The sequence below is a fragment of the Parasteatoda tepidariorum genome, chromosome 6, assembly GCF_982258835.1.
Source record: "Parasteatoda tepidariorum strain Cologne lab strain chromosome 6, Ptep-v5.0, whole genome shotgun sequence".
Classification (NCBI taxonomy): domain Eukaryota; kingdom Metazoa; phylum Arthropoda; class Arachnida; order Araneae; family Theridiidae; genus Parasteatoda; species Parasteatoda tepidariorum.
This window is the reverse complement of record NC_141760.1, coordinates 81,048,009-81,069,597: the sequence shown is the minus strand read 5'-3', so window position 1 is coordinate 81,069,597 and position 21,589 is coordinate 81,048,009. Positions and strand designations below refer to the sequence as shown.

Genomic DNA, 21,589 nt, shown 5'->3' with positions numbered 1-21,589 from the left:
CGTATATTAGGTAAGTCCAACTTTTTCAAAAATATTATTTTAGTATTATTTTGTATCATCTTAATACTGTTTAGCCATTAAGTTTAATCCATTTAAGTTAAGAGAAAATTTAAAAAAATATGTTTAAGATTACAGTATAAATTATTAATGCGAGTTTCATGGTTGGAAAATCTTATGAGAGGATTTATTGCTAATCTTCTACCAAACAAAAATTACCTATTGAACACAAGAGATGATTAAATCTGAATGAATTCATTCTTGAATATATTAGTCAAAAATACATAAATACTAACAGCAACTGTTAAGTTTTCATCATTTTTCTGGCCTATTAGTAGAAAAAATATGTAATGTCTTTAAATATATTTGTTTGATATCAAATATTTGGTTAGATTTCTTTGTGGCACTTTTCTTTGTCTTCCCTACGTTGATGTGCATCTTTTTATTTATGTAGTCTTAAAATTCCTTAGATCAGGAAGTTAAACAAAAAAATCCGGATATGCACTACTGAAAATAATGGCTATTAACTAATATTTATTCGTGAAAATTTTCTTACCTTTCTTTCCCTTTATATTATGATATCATATTCCCCTCAAAATGTTACTCTTTATCCAACCATTATTTACAAAATATTGTAGTTACTAAGTTTTAACTCCATGGCCGTGATCCCAACCTATCAGACAAAATATTTCATGGATAACTATTTGTGGATAACTATTTAAAGTCCATATGATGGACTTTAAATGAAATCAAACCAATACACCATTCAAATACTACAATATCCATTTTGTCTTGCTTACGACTGGTCTCACACTGAGATGCACTCATTGTCATGAAAATCAGCGTATCTGGAAAGGTAAGTACTTTATTTACATCACACTTGAGTTGCACAATGGGCTATTGGCAACGGTGTAGAAAACATCCCTAAAGATGACCTGAAGACATGCCGCCGCAATTTTGATCCTCAGCAGCAGGGATGGCTCCCCTTATTTGATAGCCCGACGTCCTGCGCGTGAAGTCGAGCACTTTACTGTAGAGAAGTTTCACGAGGACCCATACCGCACACCCTTGGTCCCTCGCAAGCTTATCAAAGTGGTCACTAACTGGCAGGAGCTAGTGATGCTTAACTTTAGCGTTCTACTGGGAACCGTGTCTTTGCGATCAATCCACTGCGGGACCGTGTCTAGATATTTTATTTAATTTTCGTGTTTGTAACGATGAAATTATGAATATAATTTTCGGTCACTTTATAAAAAGGAGAGCCCTCAAATATAAGAGATCTGTGTCTAAAGACTATGCAAGTTTCATTTTTTTTTCCAGATTGTTAAGGATAGAATTTATCACGAGGTTACCTCCCAAGAGAAAATATCGCCAAACAAATCCCAAACAGCTTTCCGAGTGGATAGATCCAGGGCTAAAGAGAATAGAAGGGCTGGTTCACTCCTTTGAAGTATCTCTCGCCGCGCCGATCCACCGACGTCACTCTAGTGACGTCACTTTGGCGCAAAGCTCGCACTTTTACTTCAAGAACGGAGCGTTTGGCCTTACTAACTCTAACTAATATTGGATCATTTCTTTTTGCGAGATATTCTAAGACATTTGTTATTTTCTATAATGACTTTCCTCAGTTTTTGCAGTGAATTTACAAGAATTTAAAACTATTATCGAAATGCCAGTTTGCGCGATTGCAACTTGCAAAAATTCTGATATAAAAACAAAAGAAAAAAGTATAATTTTTCGCGCGTTCCCTAAAGTAAATGAACAACTATGTAAAGTAAAGTAAAGTAAATGTACTATGTAAGTAAAAGTACTATGTAAGTAAAGTAAATGAACAACTATGTAAAGAAGAACTACGGAAGAACTCCGAAATGACACAGTTAATATAAAACAGTAATACGTTTATTCTGTCGTAAAGAACTTTTCCAAAAATTTATTATCTAAATAGAAACCGCCTCGTTACTTCATAAAGAAAGGCAGGTGAAAAGAATTAAAAAATGGATAAAGTCAAAAAAAATTAAAATGTAAATAAAAAGTATAAATAAAATGTATAGTATATAGTTGAAATTTCATAACATATTTTTTAATGTAGTTATTCTAAATATTTATGATTTCCTTTAAAAATTATATTCTCTTCAATTTAAATATCTATAAATTATATCATCGTAAATTTAAATGTCTATAAACAATTGTAAAATTTCTAATGTCATTATGAAATTAAATTATTATTTTGTTTCAGTAATTAGCGTTTAAGGTTGATGTTTCCTAATGATTAAGTATGAACAAATTGCTATTAACGACATATTTTAAAATCAGGGATTCTAAATTTAACTTAACTTATCGTTATAAAAGAAAAGGAAGATAAAAAAAGTGTCGATATATGCCTTCATTTTTCTTAATAGTTAAAGTTAAAACTGAACTTTTTAAAATAAAGTATTTATCGTGTCATTTTCACCAACTAGCAAAAGATTTTTATAAGTTTAAAATGGTATTTTTTTTAATATAATAACCAAGAAAGTTTTTTTAAACTATGTTTATGAACGGAAATAATGTGTTAATTACGTAAAGTTTGAAGGCTAATAACTAGAAAAAGTCTAGCTTATTTTTACAAAGAGAAAGATGCAAAGTTATCATATCTTGCGATCTCCGAGATCTGTGGACACAGTGACGTCATGAGGAGGGAAATCGTAGCTTCAGCTCTAAGAGCGGAGTGAACTAGCCCTTCTATTCTCTTTAGCCCTGGGATAGATCACTTGAACTTTGAGCCATGCGATGTAAGGCACTTTATTAACTTTAAATACAATTAATTATATTATTGAAATTAACTTCGAATACAATTTGCCGCCGATTACAATCTTAATCACTTTCCTGCTAGTTAGAGAGCTCAATATTTTTTTTTAAAAAAAGTTCTATTCCTGTTGACAGCGCATACAAAATTTATCTCTCTTTTCTTGCCAATTAAAATTTCAATAGCTTTTTGACTTAAACAAATGCATGCTTACATGCATAAAGCTTAAAGAGGAATAAAATTTTATTTAAAAAAAGTACCTTTTCAAAATAGCAAAAATTAAAAAAATATTTTATATATTTCAGACTTAAATTGAAAAAGTTACGGCTTATCATTTCTACCTTAAACTTTTTTCAAACATTAAAAATCCCACCAAGAACTATTTTGTTCCTATTAGTTTACTTTAATAATTTATTTAATAATAAAGATTTTAAACTATTTGCTTTAATTTATTATTATAAGTAAAATCAATTATATTGAATTAAATGTATTTGATTTAGTCAGTATAGTATAAAAAAGGAATTTTTTTCTAAATTGATGCATAACATAAAGATATAACTTTAAACAGCATTCATGTTAAATTTTTATGTTGCACGTAACGTTGATAAACACCATCTATATCAAACTCATTATATAATACTATGAATAGATAATATTGAATGAGTCCCACGCACAACAAGCTGAGTTTATTGGAATAATTAAACAATATGTAAATCGCTTTACAGGGTTCTCCAAAATATTTGAAGCGCGTAATTCAATACACTGAATTTTCCTAATAGCATTAAACTCACTTTCTAATGAACATTCATAATAAAGTTTTAAAATCATTTTTAAACAGCCAAAATGGTTTTAATCTAATGTATAATAAGAAGGTTTTCTTTAAATATTGCTTTTTCTTAAAAAAAAATACCTTAATACAATCAGTACATAGGCAAATATAATAAATCCCTAGTTAAATTAGAAACTTACAAAATTTGCCCTAATTTATGTGGGGAAAAATATAGCGCTTATATGTTTTTTTAATATAAGTTAGCTAACAGAAATTTAGAACTTATAATTAAAAATCCTTTTATTAATTTGTATTTTTTCAGACATGAATATGTTGGTAAATTCCAGAACATCATAAAATCATTTGAACCAAGATACAGAGTTAGAATAGTTTAATATAGTTTAATATATATATATATATATATATAGTAGGGAACCGATTATCTGGAACGATCGGGACCATCGCTATTCCGGATAACTGATTTTTCCGGTTTTCTGAATCGCTACAGAAAGCCGTTTTTATGTTGTTAAAGCCAACTAAAAAAAAATTGTTTTTGGAAATAATCTTAAAAAGAAGAAAAAACTATGAAGTAATACACTAATGATTATTTCCAAAATGATGGTAAGGTGAACATCTTTCAAAAAAGGAAGAAAAATCCTAAAATCTTATGAGGAATTTTGTTCCGGTTTTTTGGTTTTCCGGATAACGGGCTCTGTACTGTATATATATATATATATATATATATATATATATATATATATATATATATATATATATATATATATATATATATATATATATATATATATATATATATATATATATATATATATATATATAAATAAATACAAGAAAACACGAAGAAAGTTAAGAAAAACAATAAGTTTCATTTATTGCGCTTAAGCTGCAAGTAAACAGAACCCATTAGATAAGTTCAAAATGAAGAATAAAACAAAGAAAAATTAAAGACATATGAAAAAAGGGGGGAAAAATAAGTAAAAAAATAACTAACAACAATTTAAAAAAAAGAAGAAAAAAAAGGATGAAATTTTATTTAAAAAACCACGGAAAAAAAGATATAATCTTTTCATCAGCCCACACGATTATATCCGTAAAACACAGTGCTTTCTGATATTGTATCAATAAAGCCAAAGCAAAATATATTAATACAATAGTGTGAGGAGCACTGAAATTTTTTTTTATAAAAATTACAACAAATAAAATAGAATACAAGAAGTAAAAATAAGTAAAAATAACATGTAAAAACATAAAATAAAATAAAATAAAAAGAAAAAACAGTATGAAAATGGACTATAAAGCGAGTAGCGAAATCAGATCAACTTACATGGACGGCAATTTTTCAAGAATGATTTTAAAATGTGAAAAAGTTTTAAATAAAATTTCCTTCCTTTTTTTTTTTTTAAACTGTTGTTTGTTATTTTTTTACTTATTATTTCCAACTTTTTTTCATATGTCTTCAATTTTTCTTTGTTTTATTCTTCATTTTGAACTTATCTAATGGGTTCTGTTTACTTGCAGCTTAAGCGCAATAAATGAAACTTATTGTTTTTCTTAACTTTCTTCGCGTTTTCTTGTATTTATTTATTTATATATATATATATATCTATATATATATATATATATATATATATATATATATATATATATATATATATATATATATATATATATATATATATATATATATATATATATATATATATATATATATATATATATATATATATATATATATATATATATATATATATATATATATATATATATATATATATATATATATATATATATATATATATATATATATATATATATATATATATATATATATATATATATATATATATATATATATATATATATATATATATATATATATATATATATATATATATATATATATATATATATATATATATATATATATATATATATATATATATATATATATATATATATATATATATATATATATATATATATATATATATATATATATTTGAATTGTCTTGTAATTCTTTTGATACTAATTCTACTTTAAGATTCACTACCATTTTTCATATATACATGCTCCTCATGCTGCTTATATGTATTTATAAGCGCTAAAGCTTAAGATTCCTTAAACGATACGATACAGATTAGGTATTGTATTGTTTCAATACCTAATCAATTTAGAGATAGATTAAAAGAATCCAATTTTGTTTCAGTTGCAAACAACACTGATACCTGATTCCAATATTATCAAAGGTCGTTTTACAAAGAAGTTACAAAGTATAAAGATTAACTTCAGCAGACAAAATAACAATAAAATAACTGAACTCAAAACATAACTCGTGTAAGGAGAACACGTATGCTGCTGAACTTTTCTCCGCCTACGTTGACCCAAAAGTGTGCCATTGCAGACAAGTCATTTATTAGTGTCTCATAACCATCAGGAGAACAGTAAATTTTTCATTTATTTAACTCAAATACTGAAACACCTTATCACAAAGGAGAGTTTTTAATGATATTTAACTCAACAGTCTTCTAAGTTGGATTCAAAGTTTAAGTCGAAAAAGTTTCAAATTAATAACCAGATATTGAATATCTGGTGGGTTGTTCTCCGGCGATGTTAAAAGAGAATAAAAATATCGAGAAGTTCTGAGAAAATACTTGTTATTTGAGTTCATTGTTTTGATTTCACAATGAACTATATAATACATTATTTTAGTCTGTCTGTTTTCTTATGATTGACCTTCACTTTTTTTCTATCACTGCTGAAATTTTTATCATTTTTGCAGAACATATTTGCAGAAACTGTTATCATTCGAAAAAGAAAAGTTCGGTCATGGAACTAATGATTTATTTCGTATTGTTTAATGTTTAATCTGTAATAATAAAATGAAGAGTTTGTATGTCCGTGTGTGTATGTTACTCTTATATCTCCAGAACCATTTCTTTGATCGTCCTGAAAATTGGTCAGGGGATGAAAGGAAAAATTTCAGTCCCTCAAGGAACAATTTTAGTCCTCAAGAATTCAAATTAGATCGTTCAGGGGAGATGCTTGAATAACGGAATATTTTTATAAGTTTAAAGTTAGAGATATTGATGTAAATAAAAGAGCAGACGTTTTTAAGGAAAGCGTTCATTACTTAAAAGTGAATTTTATTGCACATTCTTAGTTACATAATTATTTTTTATTCGTTATGTCAGTTGAACTCAACGATCAACGTGAACATACTGGCATTGGCGGATTACGTCAACAAATTAGTATTTCTTAAATTTATGAAACTGAGCGTTTATCTTTTTAAAAAATTATGCTTTTAAACGGCATTTGTTTTTTAAAAAAATACATAATTTAAAGTCAACATTATTTTTGAGAAATTAGTTTTGGAACCAAATTTTTTTTTGGAGAAATGGTATTAATTCGTTTAGGTGAAAAGTCAGGTCAACATTCGCCATACAGTTATTGATGCCGATGCTGATTGATTAACTTTTCAATAGGTACTGTAACTGAAATAAAAAATAAGCTACGTACTAAATAGCGAAACCAGTGGAGAAACGGCACTAATTTGCTTAGAAGTAAAGTTCATTTAATAGGAAATTACCATAATATTTCGACGCAAATGATGCTTAATTAATTATGATAATACGCACTTTTGGTATTATGGTAATTGGTGCACTTTCAATCATTACCAAATATACTACTGTAAGTAATATTAGTTTATTTAGTGTCAATTAAAACTGAATTTATACAGTGCAGTCGATATAGCTTTATATATGGACAAGTACTAGAGAAAATCGATTAATTGTGGTAAGGTCTCACTTGGCCACGTCATGACTGTGGTCATGACTTGGCCACGAGGTACGACATCATTGCAAACGTTACTGAATACTGTTAATAGTTATTTTGATTATGAATTACTAAAAACGCCTTTTCCTTAAAATAATAAGTTAAAGTCACATACAATCGCTTATTATTTGTGTTGCTATGTGTCCAATTGTGCATAATTTTGTAGTGTTATTCAGTTCTGCTTTATTGACATTTTAATTTTTTTCACTCCAGACGGAAAACGAATAATCAGCTAGTGATTGAATATTTGTAAAAACCAATAGTGTAATAATATCAAGGAGTTGTTTTAAGAGCATATAAATAATGTTTAAATCAGTCCGTCCTGTTTATGTAGAATTATAGAAAAAAAACAATTATTTGCTCACAGACGTATTATATTATTATGCTGAAAATAGGTGGGTTGTTTTCGATCATCAATCAGCATGTATACTATCTAACTGTCATAACGATGTATTTATTACTATTATCTCAAAAAAATATATAAGCATTTAATACTATTGTTTTACGACTATATTTCTTTGTACATTTATTGTGTATTTATCGTGGGTTATTTATTGCGTATTACAGTATAATTTGTATTATTTTATAAAGAAAAATGCTCTATAACGTACAGCACTTTTTGTCTACTGTTAAAAAAAATATAAGTTCAGTATATTGAAGAATTAACAAAGAGAATTTAACTATATATTTAAAATGAAATTACACTAATGGAGCTAGTCCCTTTTTTATTAACCCCACGCAGTAAGAAAAGAAAATATATTAAATAAATTTAATTCCTAGGAAAAACATAAATTGAGGCTTCGGAAATACTCTCTTAAATTTATCTCGATAAAAAGTATTTTTGTCGATTCTTGGAATTATTATTAGAATTTTCTGAAGAAACGTCACTATAATAGACTCGATAGCTCTTCAACTTTAATATATTTTGTACACACAACACGCCCACCTATACCTTGAAGAAAAACAACTTTTACCATCTGTTTGTGTAGTCCTGGTATATATACCGTGCTAAGGTTTTCGAACGCGCTTTTAATTTTTGTCTTTAGTTTTTTCTCTTCCCCCGATATCCATTCATTCTGCTTCTTACTCTTTCAGGGAGCATCCGTCGGATGGCGCTAGTGTCAGCATCTCTACTAAAGCTCTCGTAACCGATCGAACACGGTGAACAACCCCCTCCCTCATCACTATGTCCATGCCTCTTCGTCTCAGAACGGAAAACGCCCTGCTGTGAATCAGTAAAGACAGTGAATGATCTCTCATCCTTTTAAAGATTAGAAATACCATATTTTTCGAACCGGCCAATCCTCATTCATTTGGACAGTAACCAATCATTTAACGACTTAAAGAATGACGGAGATGTCGTCATTTTTCTTCTTTTTTCGCTTCGTTTCGCAAAAAAATTTCATTCTTTAAGAACTTATACAGTTTTCTAGCAACAGGTAGTAGTCAGGTAATTAACAATGGCTACTGACGAAGATTATCCGATATACGGAACGAATATTCCTATTTGTGAATTTAGCGGAAATTATAGTGACTTTAATTTAACTGATTGCGGTAATATGACAGCTTTTAATATTACGGACATGATGTCACATACACATTACAAGCCTCCGTATCTTGTTGTTGAATTTGCCAAGATATTGTATGGAATTGTTTTCATGGTGGGCTTATGTGGTAACAGCTTAGTATTGTACGTTGTACTGCGCTTTTCGAAGATGCAAACTGTTACCAATATGTACATATTTAATTTAGCGTTAGCCGATGAAATGTTTTTGACTGGTCTTCCTTTTCTTATAACAACAATGGTGTTCGGTTATTGGCCATTTGGTAGCGTTATGTGTAAAATTTACATGACAACAACATCCATCAATCAATTTACTAGTAGTCTATTACTAACAGTAATGAGCGCAGATCGTTATGTAGCTGTTTGTCATCCAATATCGTCTCCAAGATACAGAACACCTTTTATCGCTAAGTTCATATGTCTGACAGCCTGGACAGTATCTGCTTTATTGATGGTACCCATTTATATTTACGCGAACATATATCACACCGGAACAAGTCTAAGTTGCAATATATATTGGCCAGAGAGTGATTTGATGAACGGGCAGAAGGCATTTACACTTTATTCCTTCACTTTAGGTTTTGCCATACCCTTAATTCTCATACTGTTATTTTATTTCTTAGTCATATGCAAATTGCGCACAGTTGGACCAAAAAACCGCTCAAAAGAGAAGAAACGCTCTCACAGGAAAGTAACTTATCTTGTATTAACTGTGATTACGGTCTACGTTATTTGCTGGTTGCCATACTGGATCACCCAAGTTTACATCACACTTTTACCGCCAAGACAGGGTCAGAGTCAGATTGGGTTTATAATTATTCTTCTTGCTGGAATGCTGGCCTACGCCAATTCAGCCATGAATCCTATCCTGTACGCGTTCTTGAGCGACAATTTCAAAAAGAGTTTCGCTAAAGCGTTCACATGTGCGGCACGAATGGAAGTAAATGCTCAGTTGAATGTAGAGAACAGCGTGTTTCCGAAAAACACACGCAGCGGGTCTTCAAAAGCACAACTGAATCGAGAACAGAAACAAAGGAATGAACTAGATCCATCCACAGCTATCACCCTCACATCAAGATCCAATATCGTTATGGGCGATAAAGAATTCTCGGTCAGAAATGGCTTCAATAAGCAAAAAACAGAAAGTGAACCAACTCAGGTGTGAAACATCATTTTTTCACGAGACTAAATGAGCTTTGTGGTGACTAATCTCGAAAAACTAACTCAGCATGTGGTTCGTAAAGTCAATCACGAACCGTTTTATTTCATTCACGTATTGAATGCTATGAGCTTCACGAATTGTGAATACAACTCAGTGATAAAGTTTATATGGATTGAATAAAAACTTTCTGGTAACTTTTCATACGGTTGCTATGAACTTTACAGAAATATATACACAGGAAGTAGAAATTTGCTCATAATCAGAAACTAATTACACATGGACCAAACATTTAAACACCATTTGAAAAATCTTCTTCGAGTGATGCTATCTTTAGTTTATAATTTTCAACTTGTATTTGAGATTCTTTCAAACTGCTATTTGTGGTGCTATTTAGATATACTTGACACTTAAACTGATTTTTATAGCACATATATATTTGATTTTTTTCCTCAGCATCTCATTGTTTTTCTCTATTTTCATCTTAGTTCATGTTCTGCAGAATTTTAACGAATTACTAAGTAAGTTATGCTGCATTTAATTTTTCACTTCTCTTACAATATTTTAAGAAAAGAGTTTATATATATATATATGCATTTATATCTTAAATACGATAGCTATAATATCTATGTTTGTGCCATATGTGTTTTATGAAAGCATACATAATCCTTGATGTTGTATTAAATAACCGGGTGTATAGTTATTGTTAAAAAAATAAGGCTATGTGCCAAAAATATATTTGGATTATAGTATTTCTATTCGAAAACTTCTTTTTAATTATTTTAAACAGTTTCGTAAACTGATTATTTTAATCTAACGGCAGGTCATGAAATGTTTCTAAGTCAAATATCACTAGGATATTTTTTTATTGCAAATATTTCGAGTATTGTGTATTTAAAAATGCTAGTTATGAAAGTCGTGTTTTGCTAAAAAAAAAATTTGTTATGAAATGAAAAGTTTACTAAAATGATAAAGAAATTGTTATGGAATGAAAAGTAAGATTAAAATGATATTTTATAAGAAATAAATGTGAAAAATAAAGTAAGAAATGCATATAAGTATTTTTACGTACTTATATTATAAGAATTAAATACTTATGAAACACTTTTCATTATAGATATTTTATTTCATTATTATTTGTTTCTTTGAGTCTAAATTAGATATTATCTTTCAAATGTAAAACCATCAGCTATTAAACTGATGCGTTTTTATTAACTTTATATCTCATAATACATAAGAATTAATCATCTTTTAATAGCGCATTATCTTCAATTATTATTTTTTGAAATAAAACATGCAAAGAAGTTTGCGCATCTTTCAAATAATTTTGGTCGGGATTCAAGACTATCAATAAATTTTTAAACATTTATTATTACCTACAAATTAAATGAGAAAATACAATATGCTTAAATAAGTTGTTGATAATGACAATAAAATTAATAAAACTATTTTTTTTTCAACTTTACGACGGTAATTTTGTTCTTAATAATGTTTTTCTTATTTCTATTCTATGTCAAAATTTTAAAATCGCAAAACGCATAGTTATTTACTTATTAGATTTTGATTCCAGAAATGTATGAATTATTTTAAAGTTATACCTTATGTCTACCAGGTATTATATATTTTATCAATTTGTAACCAAAGTTTTATTTCTTTACATTTAAACCCTTTGTCTGTTCTAAAGTAAAGCGTTACAAAATTTAACTTCTAATTCATATCATGCTATTTACATTATTAATAACTCTGACAATTTTATGTATAAATTACTTAAATTATTAACTATTTTGACAATTTTATGCAACAAATATTTGAACTTTTAACAAGTTGTCAATTTTATGCAACAATTCCTTAAATTATTAACAATTTGGGGAATTTTATAAAAACAATTCTTTGAAAGCAGTGATCTTAAATTGCTTCAGACTTGATTCATTAAAATAATTCAGTTCATTAAAAAAAAATTTCTTTTGATATTACTTTAAAACAATGACGTACATATTTTCATTCGTCAAATAACAAATGTTTACAGTGATTTATCTTGAATTCTCTAACTTTTTAATATCTATTTTTATTTAAAGTTAAGTTGCATTCATAACAGATTACATATGTTACTTTATTTGTAATGGATACTAGGAAATATCGTAGGTTTTTATTACTTATTACGTGTATGTATAATTAAACAAACATGTTTTAGAACTTATGCAATAGTTTTTTCCAATATTCTTAAAAAAAAATATTGTTTTTGCTCTAAACTTAACTTTCTTCCACTCGATTTGACTTCACAGATTAAAATTTTGATTTTATCGGGGTTAAATTTAAATCTGACGATTTTACTATGTTATTATCCTTTCCATTCACGAACTTGTTTTTTTTGTTAATTCTTATTTACTTTTATAATTATCATAATTGTAATTATAAAAAATGGTTATTAAATGGTTTTTTCCAAAAATTTATTCAGCAGTGTTGAAATTCATATTCTTAATATAGCTTCAGTATATTAAATTCTTATTATAATTGCACACAGATTGTTTTGTGTTCTTATTATAATTGGACCTATTGCTTGAAGACAGTTTTAGATAAAATTCGAAATGAACGTGAAAATAACTTATTTTAAACGAGATATATGTTATTTGACAATTAACAATCGTAAAATGATTTTAATTACCGTCATCACATATTACATAGTGAGGTTTTATCACAAAATTACTCTACAATATTATGAAAGAACTCCACTTTTAGTTTTAAATAATATAAGTAATTACATAAATGTTTAAGATAAATGGGAAATAAAATATGATTAATATGAAAGAATAAGAAGAAGTTATGAATAAATCCGTATTACTAGCAAATACTCTTAAATAATGGATAGAATAAATAATTTATTGTTGTATATGGTTATAGTTTTTATTATTTTTAATCTGATTGGGGACAAATAATTTACACAAATTTTCCTACATTGTTAATCAAGAATCTAATCGCTTAATGTTTTGGTCTATCATAATGCACTAATAACAACCAGAAAAAGGTTTAAGATCATTAACTTTTGATGATATTCAGAGATAAAATGTGAACAAGGGATGGAATTTTCAGTTAACTGTTTAAAACTGCTCCCAAACGTAAGAGCTGACTGACATTTTAATTATGTTAAATTTACTGCAGAATGCGTACAAAAATTAATAAGGACACAAATAAAGTAAAATTACGCGAATGTTTTGCGAGTAAATAATTAGCTTTTACACTGAAATCATATTTTGTTTGCAGTTCGAAGAATAATTACGGCACATTTATTAAATAATAAGAAAAACATAATTTTTTTTAATAACATCAAAATATACGGTATTTTATACGGCACTTTGTAATTTTTTCGTTCATTATACCGGAAATTCTAATTTTTAAAATCATAGTTCTTATTATCACACAATTGGTTAAAAATATTAATCTGAAAAATAATTTAATCAAGTTTAAGGTTTTTAAACAAAGCTCTAAGTTATCAAATTTTTCTGCAGTTACCAAATTTTATAACATCTCATAAAAACCATATTTTATTGTTAATTTTATACCACAGTTTTTATAAAAAAAAACTTTACAAATCCCTTTTAAGGAAAACGGGTTTAGAGACATAACATAACAGTTCTTCTTACTATTGTTATAACACAAATTTTGATGTTTTTATTTTTTCCTTACTAATAACTGATCCGTCAAGTTTTAATGAAGTATTTTTTTTATATTTCCTCATTTAAATATTAAATTGCAGCAGTCATTGATTTCCGATTGTAATTTTGAAAATAAATGTTGAAAATTAATGAATATATGACTCAATCCTTATTTTCCGCCATAGTTAGAAATGCCTTTGTATATGAATATATTTAAAATAAAATTACATTCAATTGAAAACAAAATTTCTTATCCATATGTTTAACACTACTTTTGTAAAAAAATATTATTGCTTCTCTTGGTTACTATTAGTTAGCCGTTTGTTTTGAAATAGTATTCTTGGTCATATATGACGCCCCTGGAAAGCAAGAAATGCGCACTCTGCCTTATGGTCGCTTGGTTTCACCAAGCAAGCTCGCTGTTATTGGCAAGTGTCATTAGAAACAACAACAACTATTAGTTAGCCTCAAACAACGTGGATTAAAAATGCAATTTATTTCATTTTTGAAACACGATTGAAATGAAATAAACAAAATAAAATATATTTTATTCGTTTTTGTGAAAAGCAAAAACTCTATGGTAAAAGTTTAATATTTCAACTTTGCTGAATTCGTTATTTATTATTACGATAGATAACAATAAAAGAAAATTTTAATTTGTTTTAAATAGATGTGAGACGTTTTTTTTAAACTCAAATATTCAAAATTTTAATATGCCAAAATTTAAAAAAAATAACTTTACGTTAGTTATAATTGATATTAATTTATTGATAACGCTGATTTTTATTGAATTATAATCATTTAAAAATAATCATATCATCACATTCCAATCATGAATGTGTGAAATCATTAATAAAGTTTAAAAAAAGTGAAAACTGGATAGAAATAATGACCTACTTTTTCTGAACTTTGGAAATATTGCTTCTTGTTTTATTTCAATGTAGGAAACCAAATATTTTACCAAGCTTTGATCAAAGAAGTTGATCCAGAATTGGAAAGAATTAATCAATCACGTTGTTAATTTCATCTTGATTGTTATATTGTTTTAATAATTTTTTTAAACAGTACTGAGGAAAGAAATATGATCAAAACTACCAGAATATCATAAAATTTACCGTGTTAAGGGATCACCAAAAAACTATGAAAGTCTTACCAAAGCATTTTTGTTGTAATTTCGGTAAAATTAGCAATAAAATATTATTTTGCAATATATTTTTATCATGATACCTTAGAACATGGCATACAAATGACTTATTCGGTTAAATTTGCTTTTCTGCTTAATATTTTTTGTAAACATGGGGTAATAAGAATTATAAGTTTGAAAACCAGAATTTAAAATATTGCCTCTCATTTTATTTCAACATGTGTTAACCTGTTTTACCAAGTTTTGATCGACCAGAAGTAAAATGATTTATTCCATCATGTTCTTAATTTCATCTTGAATATTATGTATTGATATAATTTATTTAGTTACACCGAGATAAAAGTATGGTCAAAACCATTAGAATATAATACAATTTATCATGTTTCTGACTCTATGGGGACAGCTAGAAACTCAGTAATTTCGACCAATGCACTTTGGTAATGATTTAGTTGTTGTTGTTGTCGTCAGCCATTAACTCTGATGGGGTGCAATTGCTCTTGTTTTCCAGTGGCTCCATCTATGGCCAAGAAGTTGACTTCTGCCACACCCATACGCCACATCCGTTTATAGAGCGGACCCATTCATACATCCATTAATTTATTCACAGATCGTAGTTTTGACCTGAACCAGAGAGAGATCACACTCCAATTCAGTATAGCCAAAAGTATTGATTTGTTATGGGAATATGGAGGACTGTGTGAACCGACAGATTTAACGTGCACAATTCAGTATTTACTGGTCTTTGGCAGGCTGGATTCGAACTCTCGTTCTCACGAGCGTGAGTCCAGAGCCCTGCCAACCAGGCCATCGAGTCCTAATGATTTGGTTAAATTAACAATAAAATATGATTTAACAATGAAAGGTAAAATTTGGTAATTTTATCGTGATATTTTAGAGGTCATAAAAATCATTTATTCGTATATGTTTACTTTTCAGTTTTATATTTTTTACTAAATGCTGGGTAATAAGAACTCTAATTTTGAAAACTAGAATTTCTGATAAACTGATACCATATAAAAGGAAAAATTACCAAATAAATTAAATTAGGAATAGTACCAGAATTGAAGGATTGAACTAGATTACCAGAAATGTCATTACCACACAGTTCGGTAATTTATCCAGAATTTTTTTTCTTCGTAAGGTTTTATATTTTTATGAATATCTTTCCAAATATAAGACAAGCATCTGTATTATCAAACTATCTGGATAGTCTTTTTTGAAAATATGTTTAAAGTTCTGTTATAAAACTATGCATAGTTGCATTACATCCGGGCAAATGATTTTGTGACTTATTAAAGAATAAATAGATACTGTGGTTAAATATGATAGTTGCTTACCCTAAATACTTGACCAGTTTACAATACTCTAGTGTTAGCTCTCTGTGATTGAAGTATCTCTAGTTTTAGATGTCCCTTTAATAATGATACTGAACCTCCATTGTGATGCTTATAACATATGAAATGTTCTCTTGTACGAAAATATTAATAAAATGTATTTTATGTGTCTTTAATTTATTTCTTTGTGTGTTTGAAATGCAGGTAGACTTTCTTTTAAATGGTGATTAAAATAAATTTTCTAAAATTAAAATTAAAATTGTATTTATACTACATTTGTTTCAATAAATTAACGTTTGAAATATTTATATAATCGCATTAAATAAATATTCTTTAGAAACTGAAGAAGTAAGGCATTATTTGATTGAAAATTTCATTTGCTTCAAAAATGTATAAATAAATATTCTTTTGACACTAAAGCGGAAAGATATTATTTAATTAAAAACTTCATTTGCTTCAAAAATATGTAAATAAATATTTCTTAGAAACTGAAGTGGCAAGATATTACTTGATTAAAAACTTCATTTGCTTCAAAAATGTATAAATAAATATTCCTTAGAAACTGAAGTGGCAAGATATTACTTGATTAAAAACTCCATTTGCTTCAAAAATGTATAAATAAATATTCCTTAGAGACTGAAGCGGTAAGATATTACTTGATTCAAAACTTCATTTGCTTCAAAAATGTATAAATAAATATTCCTTAGAAATTGAAGCGGTAAGATATTACTTGATTAAAGACTTCATTTGCTTCAAAAATGTATAAATAAATATTCCTTAGAAACTGAAGCGGTAAGATATTACTTGATTAAAAACTTCATTTGCTTCAAAAATGTATAAATAAATATTCCTTAGAAACTGAAGCGGAAAGATATTACTTGATTAAAAACTTCATTTGCTTCAAAAATGTATAAATAAATATTCCTTAGAAACTGAAGCAGTAAGATATCACTTGATTAAAAACTTCATTTGCTTCAAAAATGTATAATTAAATATTCCTTAGAAACTGAAGCGGTAAGATATTACTTGATTAAAAACTTTATTTGCGTCAAAAATATATAAATAAATATTACTTAGAAGCTGAAGCTGAAATATATTACTTGATTAAGAACTTTATTTGCTTCAAAAATGAATACATACATATTCCTTGGGTATGCGTATGGGGGAAAAAGTGATTTGAAGTATAAAGCGATGAATATTTTCGTATAAATGCTGATTCCCGTGTTACCGACATTAGTTCCTCAACACCCCTTCGTTGCACGTGGCAATGAATTTTATCCTAAATTGCCCCTTTCGGTCTCTATTTTTTAATTTTTTTTCCATTTATTTTGGTCCGATTTTCATCGTTTTTCTCTCTCAACTACTGCTGTTTTTCCAGTTTTGTTTCTCGTTTTTATTTTTCCCTTTTTCGTTAAAAACTTCACGTTTTGCATTTCAAATAACTTTTTTTTTCTCATTCACGTCTCATCCACGGATTTCATTCAATTCTTCAAAATGAACGCCTGTTTCCAGCGCTTGAAACATGTAGATTGTTATTTCCAATTTTCTATTTTTACTTTTTGAAGCAAATGATGTTTTCAATCAAGTAATACACATGCATATTCTAACAAAAAATGGATACACTTAACAAAATAATACTTTCTTAATGATGAAAATTGCAACAATTTTATTTTATTTTTATTCGTTTTGATGGAGAAAGAGATTAGCAAAAATTTATATTTACCTTTGACTAACACACTAAAAGATGAATATCACCCTTCAGTATCTTTTATTTCTGACAAATAATTTGAAAAAAAAACAAACATTTTTTTAAGCTTTATTCATTGGAAAATCATGTCATTATTATAATTATTATTGAAACTGCACATTATTATTGAAACTATACATTTGTACCAGATTTTAACGTAGCATCAAGTAGCATATCGGGATGGCATTATGTAACATTATGGCATTATGGATGGTATTGCCACACACAGTGCCATTTATTCAAAAAAAAAATTGTTTTATGTGTGAAAAAAATACCTGTTTAGTATTCAGAAGAAAAGATTGTCCAAAAAAATTATTTTTATTTTCCTAATTACTTTAAAGAGATTTATCGTCATTTAGATAAATCAGACCAAACTTTAGGTTACAAACTTTAGGTTTAGGAAAGGGATACAAATGTTTTATGGAAATGAAGAAATAAGGATCAGAATATTTAATTCGTATGTTTAGTACCTAAACAGTTTTGATTATTATTGTCAAAATTGTGTTTTTTAATCATATATTAAGGAGCCATTCTTGTTTCCTTTTGAGTGAGATATTTTAATAGATCGTAAATACTTTCGTAACGCTGATTTCAAGTCTACAATCAATTTCACTCCCAAAGCTAAAGTTTCTTTAAAAACATTTTTAGTACAATTTTCGTCGAATTGTACAAGTCTAAGACGTTATATATGACAGGGATAGCAAATAAATGCTGCAACAAACTTCTGGGGGAGTTTAGGGTACATTAACTGTATTGAAAGTTCATAGGAAACTATTCCCGGAAATGTTGACCTACGCCGATAGAGACCTTTATCTATTTTGAATTATTTCTTCTTGTGCTTCTGAGCTGGTACATTGGCAAGCGTCCCTAGTCGCGTACGATGACATTTCCGGGCATGGCTTCCTTTAATTCTGATGGTAACTCCTCTAAACTTTTGCCGCGACATTTACGCAAACCCTGTAATATATAACTTTTTTTTAACTATACATTTCAACTAAAAGCAGTCAAAAAATGTCATTTAAAAAAATTTGTAGATTTAAGAGCAAAACTAGTTTCAAATTTAAAATCCCAACACCCAAAATAGGCAAGAACAAATCTTTGTATAAAGGCAACGAAAGAAAGTCAGTCTTATTATCTTATTAAGCAAGTCTTTTCCAGTCTTATTATCAATAAAAAGTAAAATATTTACAAATGACCGGCTTAATATGATCATTTCATACTACACTTTAGAATCTAAACAGAAATTAACTTCAGTAAAGCAATAATGTAGTTTAGTTTTAGTAAAATGATAATTTTGATAGAGCATGGTAACGAAATTTAAAAATATTAATACATCAATAGTATCTGTAAGCTCGGTAAAATTAGCGATGTTAATGATGAAAAATAAAATATAGTAATGTTAAGGAAGTTGTAATAAAGCCTAGTAATTTTTGCAAAATAGTAATGAAGTACAGCAATGTTTAGAAAGTAGTGATGGAGTATAGTAATGTTAGTAATGCATTAAAGCTAAGAAAGTAGAAATAAAATACAATAGTATTACTAAAGCAGTAAAATATCAAATGTTAATAAATGTTAGTATCAGTAAACATGTAATATTGTTAGTAGAGTAGCTGTTGGTCAATATATTTCTAAAAAGTATTAAATATCAAGTCATCTTGATTATGCAGTGTGTATTGATACATTTATTAATGTGTTACCTGATCTTACCGACGTTAGATTATTTAAAGTAAAATGTTTTACATTTATTAAGATAAATTTTCAGAAATACTTATCTAGGAAAATTAAAAACTCACAACGTATTATACTCATTTTTCAATTTATTCATACAAGTGCAAATATAAAAATAAATTTATAAATTTCAATTAAAGGGGTTTAGCTCATGGAAGAATAAATATTGAAAAAAAAGTGAAGTTTTACTTCAACTTTCTGAGAAACGTAGATAAATTACTTTTAAAGCATTCTATCTACGGCATTTTTCTGAAGGATGGAGGCTTTTACGGCTTTCTATTTCAAATAATATCACGTACTAGAGATCCAATAACAAAAGATGTTTTTCGAAGCTCAGTCATCAAAAAAGAAAGAAACTTAAGCTATTTAGTTTCGTTTTCTCATACCAAATCATAGAATCTTTTAAAGTGATTTTTTTTATGAATTTCTAGGAAGCTGTTCCTATTTGATGCTAAAAAAAACTTTTCCATGGTGTTAAATATATTAGCTTTTTGCTTAAATCTAACATTTGCCAATCGGCGCTAAATTAAATTTATAAGCACTTCTGTTAGAGTTGAGGTAATCGAAGCGAAAAAAAAGTTAAGTTGCTACGCTGTTTTAATTTTAAAATTGGATTACATGTTTTTTTGTCTAAAAAATAAAGATTAATACATCTAGTCAAATATCTTTTCTTCGTACGGGATGGTAAAAAAGCAAAAAAAAAAAAAAAAAAAAAAAAAAAGATCAGTATATTGTTGTCGATAAACCATTGCGAAATCATGCAAAAACTGAAAGATATGTATAGAGTTAGAATAATAAATATTTTTCCGATAAATATTTGCTGCCTTGCTCGGTGGCTCTATGTTATCAAATTAAGGAATATAAATTTTCAAAATTCCATCGTTTCAAAACAGTAGTTAATTTTATTCAGCATCATTTCGCAAAATGCTTTTTCCTGAGATCAACTTCAGACAGGCCAAAATTACCTATAATTAACAATTTTCTCATTTAGCTATCCTTATTAATATCCTTCCCGTTGCTCATTAATACCCTTCCTGTACTTCACTCTGTTGCTTGAGATAAAGTCTACAGATAGTTTAAAATTACCACATCCAGCCTTTTCCTTCTGCACACGCCGTAAAAAAATTCCACAAAGGTATTTTGTTGCTCATATTAGTATATTTTGTACTCATTAAAAAACACCAATTAACACAATACCAGTATTTATTGCTAAGTTTTATTAAGCATTATTGGTGGCAATAATAATAAAACGATTTTTACAGTTTTTCTAGATGAAGAAGTACATTTTCTCAATTAATTCAACTTTTTACTACAAAACCTATTAAAAATATTCAGTATAATTCTTTAGTATCAAATTTGTTGCTGATCGGTTCAGAATTGCGAATTTGTATAAGGTGCATCAATACATACATATAAACATTCTACTTTATTTGTATAGAACATTGCTATATCTACAAGATTATATCTATTCTGCTTTATTCATATTTTGCTTTATTTGTATATTATCATCTGATTAAATCTATTCTGCTTTATTATAGAAGATTGTCATATCTAAGATTACAAGAATCTTGTCTCAATAAGATTTCAAAAGGCCGTTATTTTTTCCGATATTGTCCCTATATAGAATTGTCTTATTCACTCGATAATTTACAGCCACTTTACAAAAAATATCGGCCCTATATAGAATTGTCAGATTCACCAGATATTTTATATTCATTATTCAGCTATGTAACTAATATAGGCCCTACGTTAGCTTATATTGTCCTATTTAATATAGCCTATAAAGCCTATTTAATATTGTTCCTAGTATAATAAGCTTATATTATTAGGACCAAAATTCGAAAAATATCGACATCCCC

At 27.7% G+C, this 21,589-nt stretch overlaps 1 protein-coding gene across 2 annotated transcripts in view; it reads left to right on the top strand.

The window, feature by feature from the left end:
* LOC107456079 (somatostatin receptor type 2-like) overlaps positions 1-16,426 on the top strand; it is a 148,889-nt gene extending 132,463 nt beyond the window's left edge. For both annotated transcript variants that reach the window (XM_071178454.2, XM_087166093.1), the window contains exon 3: positions 8,500-16,426. In XM_071178454.2, coding sequence (XP_071034555.1) covers positions 8,865-10,133 — 1,269 coding nt within the window. In that variant the 5' untranslated portion in view covers positions 8,500-8,864 and the 3' untranslated portion in view covers positions 10,134-16,426. The remainder of the gene's footprint in view (positions 1-8,499) is intronic.
* The last annotated feature ends 5,163 nt before the right edge of the window (positions 16,427-21,589 follow it).